The sequence below is a fragment of the Eriocheir sinensis genome, unplaced genomic scaffold (genome assembly GCF_024679095.1).
Source record: "Eriocheir sinensis breed Jianghai 21 unplaced genomic scaffold, ASM2467909v1 Scaffold71, whole genome shotgun sequence".
Classification (NCBI taxonomy): domain Eukaryota; kingdom Metazoa; phylum Arthropoda; class Malacostraca; order Decapoda; family Varunidae; genus Eriocheir; species Eriocheir sinensis.
Window position 1 is genome coordinate 200,001 of NW_026112065.1, and position 14,917 is coordinate 214,917.

The window sequence follows — 14,917 nt, forward strand, 5'->3', positions numbered from 1 at the left end:
AAAATATAGCGTTTGTTTATTAAGCCCCTATAAGTTGTTGTATTATGCAGTCTATAAAAGCCCGTCGGTATTTAGTAAACATGAAGTGAGTTTCGATCCTGGATGTTACTTTGCGCGACCATTTAACGCCTCGGTGAAGAAGCGTGGCGCAGGGTACAAAAGCGCAAACTAATGTGGCAAACAAATAGTGATGAAATTTTGCAGGTGGTCGATGTTGTGGGGGAAGTAAACATCGCAGTACTTGCAGACTCGTAAATTTTTTCACCCGTCGCCTTTGGTGTTGCTAATTCTACCCACGCACACACAGGCGGGAGGAATTATTATGTCTTTTGAGGCGGCGTTTAACGCACGCACACTCTTTGACTTATCTGCGGTGTCGTGTTCAGAAACCGGAAAATTAATTACTGTAAAGACAAATATTAAAAGATACTTGGATTCGTGTCAAGGGGAACAGTTATATAACTTCACAGAAGGAATGGTCGATAAAAATGCGTGATAGACATTACAGACTAAAAGCCCAGTCATCAGTGGTCTTGGAGAGATGCGTGCAGTTTTCATTGCTGTTGGGATAAAACGGAGCTCTGCCCAAAGTTGCGCGTTTAAGGAAAACCACGCCCCTCCCCTTGCTGGTGCGGAAACCATAAAACTAACCTTATCTTCTGAATCTCATAAATAGGTGTGTGTGTGTGTGTGTGTGTGTGTGTGTGTGTGTGTGTGTGTGTGTGTGTGTGTGTGTGTGTGTGTGTGTGTGTGTGTGTGTTTGTAAGTTCATCATGATGTTTTTTTTTCTGAAAGTTTATATTTGTGATTTCCTACATTTTGAAACGAATCAGCTCATCCGTAAAAGACACCATCATATTAATTTCACAAGTTGCGTTTTCTTCTGTGTCGATTTTGAAAACAGTGCATTTGATATACTTTTCAGTATTGCATTTTGCATTGAAAATACCTTTAAAAATATTTTATTCTCAAGATATAACTAACCTGTTTCAGATGCTGGAAGCCACTGTATATCTATCACTGATATATTTACTCCAAGCACTGTTTACATCCATCTGTATAAAAGAAAGTCAAACACGACTAACGTAATATATTGCAAGCTTACATGCATGTTTATTGTAAATAAGCCTAACTAAAATTAATCGCGTCCACATCCAATTGGCAAGGTCTTAAAATATGCTTCAGTATGGCTGCGTTAACGTGCCAAATATTCTTAAGTAAAAAAAATAAAAAAAGACGGACAAACAACTTTCAGACTCAGTCAGTATATGAATATTAACGTCACTCTAAACCTCTTTACGTTGGTTTACGTGTACTAAGCTGGGCCGTGTGTGGACTTGTGCTGAATAAAAAGCTCGACAGCGGCAAGAGTGGCCTGCCAATGGGAAGAAGTTGAAATTTGTGCAGAAGTGTCCTGCGGCTAAATTGAAAACTGCGGAATGTGTTGGTACAAAGTTAACGATGGAGATAAGCGTGCGAGATACAATATTGTGACTTGAGAGAGAGAGAGAGAGAGAGAGAGAGAGAGAGAGAGAGAGAGAGAGAGAGAGAGAGAGAGAGAGAGAGAGAGAGAGAGAGAGAGAGAGAGAGAGAGAGAGAGAGAGAGAGAGCCGTAGATGAAGTAAAAACGGCCAAACAAACAAACAAACGGTCAGATGCACAAACACGTGAAAAACAAACAAACGGACATACGAAAAAACATTCCGACACTCAGATGAGATAACAGACGGACCAACAGAGACATAGAAAGACGGAAAACAGATTCATAAGCAAACAAACAGGTAGACAGAAACGGGGAGATAAGAGAGCAAGCGCCCATTGTAATAGTAACTCATTTATCTCCCTTGCCGCTTTGTGAACTGTTTTGAGCATGTTGAGAGTTGATTGGGTCCGCGTTGGATCTGCCTGACGAGGTGTTGCTTGCGGGTGTCAAGAGCCTTGGGTTTGGGTGTTAATTTATGAAGCTTGATGATCCATCGGGAGGAAGTTGGTAAAATTGTGTTGTATGTTAATTGCTGCGTTTTCTTAATGACGAAGCAAAGCTGTGAGCTGTGAAATGCAACTCCTTTCTGTTGTATTGTTAAATAATAATGATAATTTGGGGGTGTAGTGGTAGTAGTAGCTGTAGCAGTAACATTAAAATCAGCAGTGGAAACAGTAGCAAAGGCAGGAACATTGTGATTATGGTGGTAACTGTGGAGGCAATACTAATTATAACTGTACTAATTCACTAACTGACTGCAATACTAACTCTACTAATTCACTAACTAACTGCAATACTAACTCTACTAATTCACTAACTAACTGCAATACTAACTGTACTAATTCATTAACTAACTGCAATACTAACTCTACTAATTCACTAACTAACTGCAATACTAACTCTACTAATTCACTAACTAACTGCAATACTAACTGTACTAATTCACTAACTAACTGCAATACTAACTGTACTAATTCACTAACTAACTGCAATACTAACTCTACTAATTCACTAACTAACTGCAATACTAACTCTACTAATTCACTAACTAACTGCAATACTAACTGTACTAATTCACTAACTAACTGCAATACTAACTCTACTAACTCACTAACTAACTGCAATACTAACTCTACTAATTCACTAACTAACTGCAATACTAACTCTACTAATTCACTAACTAACTGCAATACTAACTGTACTAATTCACTAACTAACTGCAATACTAACTACTAATTCACTAACTAACTGCAATGCTAACTCTACTAATTCACTAACTAACTGCAATACTAACTCTACTAATTCACTAACTAACTGCAATACTAGCTCTACTAATTCACTAACTAACTGCAATACTAACTCTACTAATTCAGTAACTAACTGCAATACTAACTCTACTAATTCACTAACTAACTGCAATACTAACTCTACTAACTCACTATTGTTTTAAGCAAACCACTCATTCCTATTTCTAACAAGTCATAAAGCAATGTCCACTAGATAACATAGACAACCCAGCAAGTTTTCAAAATACAATCTTTCTTCCTTTTCTGCATTTCTTCCTATACCTACAAATACAACATAAACAATCCAGAACGTTTTCAAGCACTAAAATTTCTTTCCCATTAACAGTCCTTCCTCTGCTTGCCGGCCCCCATCATCCCTCCCTTCCCCTCGGCGGCAGGCTGCTCCATATCAAGTTCCCACTCTTCATCTTCGTGCTACATATCTTCCCACGCCTGCCGGCCACCCTTAACCTTTTCTTCCCTTGGGCGGGCAGGATGCTCTTTTTTTCTATCCTTGCATACCCCCTTCCTACACGTGACTCTCCCCCGTGAGTGCTGTCCTTTCATCTTCCACCTTTGATTAGATAGTTAGTGTAGCTTGTCACAAACAGCCTCGTCAGGACCAGCAGGTCTGCTGTTGTTTGTTCTTTTTTTTTGTTTCTTTGCGTGACTTTCTTTTCCCCTTGGCGGCAGGCTGCTCCTCGCCGCTCGGCCTCACTACCGGCGACGTCCTGGACTGGCAGATCTCCGCCTCGTCGTCCTACCCGGCGACGTGGGACGCGGGCTGCCAGGTCAAGTACGCCCGCCTGCACCAGCCTAATGGCCGGGCGTTGTGTGCCGGCAGGAGGGCCGCCGGCGAGTGGGTCCTCGTGAATCTCGGTGTGCCGGCCAAGGTAAGAATTAGTAGATTGACCCTTGACCCGGTAGCAGCGACGGGCCAAATTTGTGCCATGAGATAAACCCCTAAAAATAGATGATACGTAAACTGATCACAAATGCTTTGATATATATTATGAAATGGTTTGTGTGAGTGATGATTTTTCTCATTTTTTTCGCTTAGAGGGACCATTAAGAAACATGATCCCCGCTGCTACCGGGCTGAGAGCAAATCCATATCCTGCCGCGTGTGCACTAGTGTCCTACAATCTGATGTGCCGCAGTTAATTGTTTTCTTTATCTCTATTACCATTCTTGTTTTCGTTCACAGTATCAATAGCGTTTTACATTATTGCATCTATAGCAGGTATCGTAAACATAATTTTAGTTGGGTGCAGGTCTATTAAACTGTATCATGAACGGCTGTCATTATATTTTATCTCTATTACCATTCTTGTTTTCGTTCACAGTATCAATAGCGTAGTGCATTATTGCATCTATAGCAGGTATCGTAAACTTAGTTGGGTGCAGGTCTATTAAAGTGTATCATGAAAGGCTGTCATTGTTCTTTATTCAAATTTCCAGGTATAATAAACGAACCGGGCCGAAATATTTAATGCGCACGCTTGTATACCTGAATGGCGTCACTTATCCACTGAGATATAGAAACTGCAATAATAAATGTCGGCCCAGGTGGGTTAAGCTTTTTGATTTATTGCCTCGTCTAGAACGTTTGTGGGTAGCAGTTGCCTCTTTCGCGGCGTCCAGGTGGTCATGTTTTTGAGGAGAAACTGTAACCTTGCCGAGTCACCTGCCGTAAAGGGGAAAAAAAGCGTCGTCTCTGTTAACCGTGGTCAAGGATTACATGGTGCTGCTATGAGTCAGCAGAAAGCTTGCCTCGTGTACACGCTTGTCTCGCTTCCCACTCGGCGGCCGCGAACACCAGAAGCCACTCGACGGGGGGGTTGGGCGTCCGCTTCCAATTGTTTGTGTTGGGAAAAAAAAAGATCGGGCTTCAAAATTTACTAATGTTTCTCAGATACGCTTGCTGCTTTCTAGTTCAGACGCCTGCAGTGTTAGCTCTTTATGCGCTGGCTTTGTCGCTGGGCAGAGAAATGTTGCTTGCCTGTGGCTGCATATTATCTAAACTGATAGCCATAAGTATCCTCAAACTCGAATACCCCCAAAATTTCAGCAACTCTAACTTTTCTAAATTGTTCAAACGCATACGACGTTAAACGACTTTTAGGAATATTATATTGTTCAAAGACCGCTGAAAATTTACGCAACTTTAATGAACCAATATTTTTAGCAGTTTCTCTGATCGTCATATTCTGTTGTCTTGAAATGTTTCAGGTAGGACAGAGTTTCACTTTCGTTCATTTTTCCTTTCCCTTTTTCAGTGTTGCATCGAAATGTATCCTTGTTCAGTTTGACCATGGCTGCCACTGAGTCTGTTCTTCCACTCTCTGTAGGTGACCGGCCTCCTAACGCAGGGCAAAGGGGACGACGAGGAGTGGGTGACGTCCTTCGAGCTTTCCTACTCCCTAGACGCCTACCACTGGCACTTCGCTCGATACATCTACAACAACAAAAAGGTAAGTGTGTATTCGCTCATAGTTGGGTTGGTGTGCGTTGTTTGGTATGTGGCGTCACTGAGCAGCCTCCCCTGACCCGCAGCCATTCGTCCGGGACAAGAACACAGACTGACGCGCCCCAAGGATACTGTTCTGGCGAGGGGATAATGTTGTCATACCTGGCTGCTCATGGGCCGCCGCGTACAGCACATGGGCCGGCCCTGAGCCAGGCTAGATGTAGATTTGGTAATCTTTTGCGACAATGTCCGTCCGTGCGGGCGCGTACACACACACACACACACACACACACACACACACACACACACACACACACACACCGTGGTGGTGGTTGTGGTGGTGGTTGTGGTGGTGATGGTGGTGCTCATGTAGAGTGCGGGGCGGGGGGAGCGGTCGGGCTCTTGCTTCGACCAACCTTTGCTGGTGCCGCATGGGGGAAAGCTTGGTCCCTGAGCAGCAAAGTATCTAAAGGCCCATTTTGCAGCCATACATGTAATCTCCTCAGGCGGACAGGTCAGGCCTTGAACTTAGCATGGTGTCCCTCTTCAGAGCTTGGCCATCTGGCACCCAGTTTTCACCAGCCTTCCAGGGCCTTACGCCACGTATGGGCATATGGGTATATACAGTACCTGCATATACCCGTATACCTGACGACATAAGTGCAGTTGAAGCACCGCAGAGGCTCCGGGTTAGTCTCCTGACGGAGAATGTACTTTAAAAGCCTAAGTCAAAGGACTATGGGAGGGAATCTCCAGCTGGAACGTCACCTCCGCCTGCCGCATTGGCTCTGAGTGACATTGACCTGCCTTGTACGTACACCTCAGTGCGAAGCTGACGAACGGGTCCTCCAAGATGGGGTCAAGGGACTGGTGCCGGGATACCGTAAAACGACGTCCCGAGACCTGCCCTCCTCCTCATAAAGATTGATGGCCAACTGATTCTCCCTCGCCAAACGAGCGAGGGAGAAGGCGGTCTCCTCGTCAAGGGTTAAAAATAAGACCGAACCAAATTGCTTCTGCATCCTGATCTGTGAAGGTTTGAACATTCCCTCTTCAGCCTTCGATGCTGTCATCGTAGCGGTAGCAGACTATCTGACAGACCCAATAATCTGATGCAGGTCCTGGCGGCAAAGCGCGGTGGTGTCCTTCTCGAGGCGGGTTCAGTCCTCTTATTTTTCGACAAGAGGGAAGAGGTTGAGGTGCATCCATGGGGCGCCGCGGGCCACGGAGCGGCAGGAAAGGGGGAGGGCTTGTGTCCGCACTTTATCGTGTTTTATCTGTTCAATCTTACCTATCTTGCTATTAAAATAACCACTCAACTCTAACGACTCGCTGAAAATGATGATCTTCTTGATTATTAACGGTAAGATACATCACGCTGGCAGGGATGGGCATTGTACTCATACCTCTTCTTTTCCTAAAATTATCGTATGAAATGAACGTTGCTAACTGCAAATATCGCCTGTCCGATTTCATAATACATGTTATGGTGTAAAATTTACTTTCTTAGGTGGTTGCAGGTAGGTGAACGAGAGTTACTTTTGCAGGGACGTCTGGTCATTCGGCCTCTAGCGAGATGGGGCGTGGCACCTCTCTCCACCTTTTTTGCCTTTCCTGTTTTGTTGGCGGCAGTTATCTGTGTGTTCAAGCTCAATGGTTCCTCTTCTTGGCCGTGGTATTTGTTGTGTTGGCGGCAGTTATCTGTGTGTTCAAGCTCAATGGTTCCTCTTCTTGGCCGTGGTATTTGTTTTGTTGGCGGCAGTTATCTGTGTGTTGAAGCTCAATGGTTCCTCTTCTTGGCCGTGGTATTTGTTTTGTTGGTGGCAGTTATCTGTGTGTTGAAGCTCAATGGTTCCTCTTCTTGGCCGTGGTATTTGTTGTGTTGGTGGCAGTTATCTGTGTGTTGAAGCTCAATGATTCCTCTTCTTGGCCGTGGTATTTGTTTTGTTGGTGGCAGTTATCTGTGTCTTGAAGCTCAATGGATCCTCTTCTTGGCCGTGGTATTTGTTGTGTTGGTGGCAGTTATCTGTGTGTTGAAGCTCAATGGTTCCTCTTCTTGGCCGCGGTATTTGTTTTGTTGGTGGCAGTTATCTGTGTGTTGAAGCTCAATGGTTCCTCTTCTTGGCCGTGGTATTTGCTCTGGGGCCTCCAGCAGGATGGGTCAAGTGGCGCCTCTCCCGCAACTTGCTGTAGGCGACCCTGGAGTGACTTTGATTCGTATGATGCACCGCGTAATGATAATCTTAAGAATTAAATTGCTTTCAAGATTCATCCGATTAGCTCCTACATGAAGCAGTTGATGTATAGAAGCTCCAAAAACGACTTGCTTAGCGCGAAGGATCTCGGTCGTGTACACATTGCTCGTCTCGATGTAACTCATTGATTTAATAAGATCTCAGTCAACCACGTATTTGGCCCCTAATCGATGCTCAGTCAGTCATCCAGTGCTGTGTGCGTGTGTGTGTGTGTGTGTGTGTGTGTGTGTGTGTGTGTGTGTGTGTGTGTGTGTGTGTGTGTGTGTGTGTGTGTGTGTGTGTGTGTGTGTGTGTGTGTGTACATGAGTTATTAGTTTTATATCACAAAATAAGCAAAAAAAATTTTTTTCTCGTAATCAGCAAGTTTTTTTTTTTTCAAGTACAGATGCACTATTTTCAAGGTAGGAGTTTCATCTGTACAAATAGTTTTCCCATTACTGATATAATTCCCTGAAGAAGCCGTGGTATTGCGACACGGATGGCACGAACGAATTGGAAGATTTGGCAAATGTTCAATACCATTCACTCGTCCCTGGGTAGCCGTGGCAGCACATTTTGACCAACTGTAACACTTCGTGAAGACTTAGAAAAATGTTTTAAAAATTGATGTAAATGAAGTGTTACGCAACAGTTCCAGGGTCGCCTCTAATTTTCCGTGGTGGAGACTGTGCCGCGGGGGAAGGGTAACGAGAAGAAACATACTGTTACTTATATTCTTGTCCCTCCACACTTTTAGGATATCATAAAGAAAAAAAATTAAGTGTCGAAATTAATGTTTGACTCCACTTTTGCTGCTACTGCCATAAGAGGGAACATTAAGGTTTGTTAGCTCGGTAGAAGGTCCAAGCCTCAGTGAAGGTCAGGACAGGCAGAGGCAGGTAGCGAGGCGTGTTAAATTGCGGCCTGTCATCCACGGCTATAGCTCCTCTCCGTCTCCTAAATGGTGTTGGCGTGACTTGCGTCACAACCCCTTAACATCCGGGCTCCAGGACCTCGTTTTTTGCAGGGTTCACCAGAAACGTACATCGGCCACTGCGCTCATATATACTGCTCAAGTACTTACCTCCTGAGTCATCCCAGCAGCGGCAACACGTAGGGCCAGTAGTACAGTCCTATACACAAGTTTGTAAGCTCCCCAAACAAACACAAAATACTGTAAAAGTTCCCTGTAGTATATAGTGTTTGGCGTTGATATCAAGGAAGGAAACTTTAGAAAACCACACATTAGGAAATCTCATTATTAGTATTTGGTATTGAGTAGAAATAACGCATCATTGTGGAGAACAGAGTTTGGTTCGGGCGCTTCAATGACTCCGTGCTGGAGTGTCGAACCGGCCCGTAGTTACCAGCTCCCTCCTGTGCGTCTGTTTATCAATACACATCAACCTATCATCGCTCGAGTTGTCTTTAGGATGCATAGTAAACCATCGTATACAAATTATTAGAAAATTCTGAACGACTTAAAGTCATTTAAATTTATACTTAATTATGTAGCGTGCCATTTTTGGTGAACGTTGAATAAACCTCATAAGAGTGGCGTAGGGGTCAGCATTTGTAAAGTGTTTGATGCCCCAGTCCTCCGGCACACTGATGGAGGGCGAGGGAGGGGCAGAATGAGGGTGGGCGGGGCAGCGGCGGCTCGTGGGGCTGTGTACCTGGAATCGGGGGCAACATGACTGCCTCCTCAGCAGCCGGGTGAAGGGGCTGGGGTGAAGGGGGGAGGGTGTTGTCCTTGTGGAGTGTGGCTGGTGAGGCTGAGGCTGCTTTTGTCTTTTTCATTGGCTTCTTTCCATGTCTCAGTTTGTAGTAGGTTTCGTGATACACTTAACTCGTATATTCCTTAATGCATGTAATGTTGCGCCGATTTGAAAGAATATTTCTTCAGCAGATGCGAAAAAATATTGATTATTTTAATACAATGTAAAGAACATACCTTGGTTTCACGAGGAGAATGGAGGGGCTAGTTGCCTGCTCTCTATATATTGGTTTATCAATGAAGAATGTCAGCAAAGGGCTACTTAAGCACCATTAAGAGTATTTCCATATCATAGGCGGGTATAACAAATCTCCCCGAGACCTTCAGTGACGAGCCTGTAAGAAAGCTTTGTATACACCTGCGTACCTGCTTCTGATGCTTCATAAAAACACATTGTTTTATTCATAGAAACATTTTCTGAGAACCACGCGGCAAACTTACATTTTACTTATTCTCGTGCACTAAACACCATGATTAAACTTTTGTAGGAATAATTCAGCTGCGTGGAGAAGGAAAGAGGAGCTTCAAAGTAAAGCTTGCAGGTTTGGCTTGTCCTGTTTGTATTTTTTATAACAATTATCGGTTTATCGTTTAGTATCAAGTACAGGGTCTAGTGCAACTATAAACACTGCTGTGCTCAGTGCGTCAGTGGGTGGGGATCTACCGCGCAGTCCTTGGCCCTGATAGGCTCAGCCCTTAGCCGCTACCTGCATACAAAGCTATGGCGGAAAAGGCTGCGCTGAGAGCCCCACTTATAAAGGTTTCTTGCTCGACGACACAAGGTATTCCCACTTGCATGGAGACATTACCGCGTTAAAAGCAACGAATATGTTGTTCTGTGCTCAAAACGAGTATCGATCGCATGATCAGACCATGGTGAATGACACACACACACACACACACACACACACACACACACACACACACTGTTGTCTTACATACGGGCATCTAGTGAAGTCTTGACTTTCGCGAGCAGACTTTGGGCTGTCAGGGAGGGGTGGCGCTGCGTGGCTGTGGTGCCATCACCCACACTCCTCAGACCGTTCAGCACAGTCTGGTATCGAGGTTTAGAATGGATATATAATTATATAGTGCAGTTTTTTAAAGGAATATGGCGCTGTGGCTCGACACCTTTTTCTTTCGTATTATTGAAGCGAAAGCATTTTGGGATAATGTTGTAAAAAGAGGCTGCATAGGGTCAATAGGACAAAATAGCTTTCATAATTAAAAGAAATATATAAAAGAAAGTCATGGAAAAAAAATCCACAGGTTCGATGATTTATTTGATAGGAATATTTAAAACTACATGGCACGACAAGCTTGACCCAGTCCATTTCGAGAGTCTCCTCTCCGGGCACGGACTCGACCCTGGACTGTTACTGAGCAGTGAAAGCTGCCCCCAGTACCTCACCTCGGGTCCGGGAGTGTCTGGCGGTTCGCTGGAACGTTAATCTCCCGGCAAACCAGATCCGGACACGTTGATTAAAAGTAAGAAGATAGGCAGTCTACATGTAGCGTTAGACTGATAAGCTGTGTAATAACTGAAATCATTGGGGAGGTTCATTAACAATATTAGTAGTATTACTGCAACCAGACTATCTCTGTTGCTACTACTGAATTATCAATTATTGTACCTGTTGCTCCCTGAGCTAGCTTCGGCTAAGGCTTTAGGCTTATCAAATAGCCTTGGGCTATTTCAGAGGCATTGTCGAAACCTCCACAAAGTGTGAGAGTTAGTCTCATCTCAAAGGCCAAAGTGTACTCATCTCCTGAGGGTTCGGCTAGCAGCAACAACAAACTCTCACGTCATCAGCCGAGTCAGTGAGTCAGTAACCACTTACAAAGTGACCAGTGAACTATAGGAGGTGAACAATACTATATTTCTCATATCTCATCATTTCTGTGTCCATCTTATCTTTTCATTCATCCATTCATCAGTGATTATCATCCATTTATTCATTGGTGGTGGTTATTATTATCTTATTATTGTGTCATTTTGTCTTTGGTTTAATCTTCGTTTTGGTATATCTTGTTATTTTCCATACTCGTATTGAACTATTTTGTGCTTAATGATCTTCACACCATTTACTTGATTTAAACGACCATAAGGTCTTAAGAGCAAGTAACGTAATTACTCTCACTTGCTACAGGTGTTGTTAATATTGTTGTTTCTTACTTGTACATTAAATTTATGTTAAGGACTATCTTCGTATTTTCATCACCTCATTTAATGTTCGGGTAACCAGTTTCTTAAATTATCACCCTAGACAAAACTACTGTGTCGCTCGTAACATTATTGGGGGCCTGTCCGGGATGATATGTAGTGGATTATTATAACTAATTCATTGTTATTTTTCACCACTTCATCCTCGCTAATCATTTATTGTTTCATGTATGTTCATTCACCCCTAGTATCACTCCTATTACTTTTGTAATCACTGTGTCACTGTGTTTGTTGGTGCTGTTTCATGTGCAACGTGATTGAGTGTAGGGATTGACTGTGCCTTTAATAACTAACCACGCAAAGGCCTAGCGTGGAGACTTTATCAGTTCCTCATACTCTTAATTACGTTTTGCTCTGTTCGAATCTTTCCTGTGAGACACTTTCTCCCCATAGCCTACGAGCCTCATTTTGTTTAGGAACCACTGACTTTCCGAATCAATTCAATACTTCACTCGACTCATAACTTGACCAGCTCAAACTCAAACGAGTACTTAATGCCAGATCCTGTTTGCAGATGTGGGTATTGCATTCTCTGGTCATTCTCCACTGGCTCGTTATCTTCGTCGAAGTGTTATCTCTTCAGGGGTCGCTCCCCTATCAATTAATCTCATGCCAAAGCATCACTTTTAACCATTAGTGGTTACTAACAACTTTCGTACAACCGTTAAATCGACTTGTACATCAATCAAAATGGTGTTCAACGTAGAAGAGTTTGTCGGTAATCCCTCTGTGGAGGAACTTAAAACAGCAACTGTAACTGTGGAACAACTTAAATATATTGCTACAAACTATAATATTCCCTTCACTAGTCAAACAAGAAAACCCGAGTTGATGTCCCTAATTCTAGCTCATCTGGGTGACCCTGAGGAGGAGGCTGACCACCTCATGGAAAGCCCTACCTCTTTGGGTTCTGCAAACCCCGCAATCGCCCTAGAGATAGAGAGGGTGAAAATACAGGCACTCCAGATGAAGCTAGAATATGAAAAAGAAGCAAGAGCACTTGAACACGAACGAAATGAAGAAAGTAAAACACGTGAAAGGGAAGAGAAAGCACGTGAACGTGAACATCAACTCAGCGTGCTTCAGCTGCAGTCCTCAGACGGGGGGACTCGAACCCCTAATAGGTTGCAGATAACCAAATTTCTTCCTCTTATGCCTCAATTCTCGGATTACGATCCAGAAGCATTCTTTCGGGAATTAGAATCCTCTGCCATTCACTTCGATCTACCTAAGGAGGACTGGACATGGCTAGTCTAGCCCAAACTCAACGGTAAGGCCTTGGCAGTCCTAGACAATATCGAAGACAACTCAGATTACGAGGTAGTAAAAAGCGCTATTTTAGCAGCTTATGCAGTCACCACAGAGAGATATCGACAAACCTTCCGCAACATGAACAAGGCATCTGGTCAAACATACTTGGAGTTTGCATCAGAGAAACTCCGAGCTTTGAGACACTGGCTTAAGTCTGCAGCTGTAACCACATATGACTATCTGGTAAACCTTGTAGCTCTAGAGGAATTCAAAAGGAAGATACCATACTCAATCATGTTGCACATCACTGATAAGGATGAGACTGAACTCTTAAAAGCCGCCAAATTGGCGGATGTCTTTTCACTAATACATCGCTCTATGCCCTCAGGAGACAAGAAACTTCAGCCTGTGGGTAAGTCAGGTGCAAGCTATAGCAAGGATGTAAAACCCGCAGAGAGTAGTGGTAGTGCCAAGTCTTTTCTCTCTTGCAGTTTTTGTAAAAAGGTGGGCCATCTCATAAAGAATTGTCCTGATCCTAGGTGTAAAGTAGCAAAGACCTCTACATTCTCTAAACCAGTCGCCTCTCTCAACACTCCTTCAGTACTTCCTCCCACTGACCCTTTTCAACCCTTCAGGTCTCAAGGTACTGTGGCTCTCAACGCGGACTCTGAAGGGCACCCTCTCCAGATTATGCGGGATACTGCCTCTGCCCAATCTATCATTTTAAAATCCGCTCTTCCAGGGATTGTGCAGCAGTACACGGGGGAGAAGGTACTCCTTAAAGATTTTCATCAAACCTTTCCCATACCTCTGGCTAGGGTGCACTTAAACTGTCCGTTGGTTGTGGGAGCAGTTACCATTGCTGTCAGTGAGGATAATTCTCTTCCTATCCCTAATGCTAATTTCCTGTTGGCTAATGATCTGGCTGGGGGACTAGTCGTTCCACCTATCATAACTAATGTCTCCCCATTGCATTACAACCCTACAGCTGACATGGAAAAGGAGCAGCCTAACATTTTTCCTGAATGTGCAGTCACTCGAGCACAGTCTGTTGCCGCTGCTCCAGAGCCACCTCAGCCCTTACCAACCACCCTCCATCCTACGCCTCACGTTGGGGTTGGTAAGGTATTCACTGACCACTTACTTGCTGAGGCTCAAAAAGACGATACCACCCTGTCTCGATTTCATACCCAAGCTATACCTAAAGACCAGATCACTTCCTCACCTTCTTTCTATTACCAGGATAAAATTCTTATGAGATTGTATAAACCACCTCAACTTTTAGATGATGCCACTTGGGCTGAGCTCCATCAAGTAGTCCTACCCGTCACCTTAAGAGAGCCAGTGATGGAGATCGCTCATGGGAACCTAGCCGGCCATCATGGGATCAGGAAAACTTGTGAGAAGCTACTTAATGAGTTTTATTGGCCCGGTCTTAGGAAGGATGTTGCCTCATTTGTTAATTCTTGCCACACTTGCCAGGTAATGGGGAAACCCAACCAGAATATCCCTCCTTATCCTCTTCAGCCCATCCAGGTGCCTGAAGAACCATTCTCAAAAATAATCATTGACATCGTGGGCCCATTACCCAAAACAAAGAAAGGTAACCAATACATCCTCACTGTCATGTGCCCTACCACCCGTTACCCAGAAGGTTTCCCTATCAAAAACATCTCTGCCAAAACTGTTGTATCCAAACTTACACACTTGTTTACCACTTTTGGCATCCCCAGGGAGATTCAGAGTGACCGTGGCACTAATTTCACGAGCAATCTCTTCACGGCAGTTCTCACCGAGCTTGGCATCACACAAACTTTATCTACGGCGTACCATCCACAGTTACAGGGAGCTTTAGAAAGATGTCACCAAACACTGAAGGCTCTTCTTCGTAAATTTTGTCACGATCAGGACCAGGACTGGGACGAGGCTCTACCTTACGTATTGTTTGCCATAAGAGAGACCCCTAACGAGTCCCTTGGAGTCTCCCCCTTTGAGTTACTGTATGGCCATAAGGTAAGAGGTCCCCTTAAAGTCATCAAGGACCAATTGCTTAATAACACCTCAAGCAAACTTGTCACTGTCACCCAGTATTTAGTTAAACTTAAAGACACTAACCAAAGTTCGCTCCTTTGCCCGTGACAACCTCAAACAAACTCAAGGAGACATGAAGAAACACTTTGACACTAGAGCTA

At 44.0% G+C, this 14,917-nt stretch overlaps 1 protein-coding gene across 1 annotated transcript in view; it reads left to right on the plus strand.

The window, feature by feature from the left end:
- LOC126994054 (EGF-like repeat and discoidin I-like domain-containing protein 3) overlaps positions 1-6,352 on the plus strand; it is a 6,678-nt gene extending 326 nt beyond the window's left edge. The window contains exons 2-5 of the mRNA XM_050853296.1: positions 3,463-3,662; positions 5,121-5,243; positions 5,746-5,842; positions 6,297-6,352. Coding sequence (XP_050709253.1) covers positions 3,463-3,662; positions 5,121-5,243; positions 5,746-5,842; positions 6,297-6,352 — 476 coding nt within the window. The remainder of the gene's footprint in view (positions 1-3,462; positions 3,663-5,120; positions 5,244-5,745; positions 5,843-6,296) is intronic.
- Positions 6,353-14,917: the final 8,565 nt, after the last annotated feature.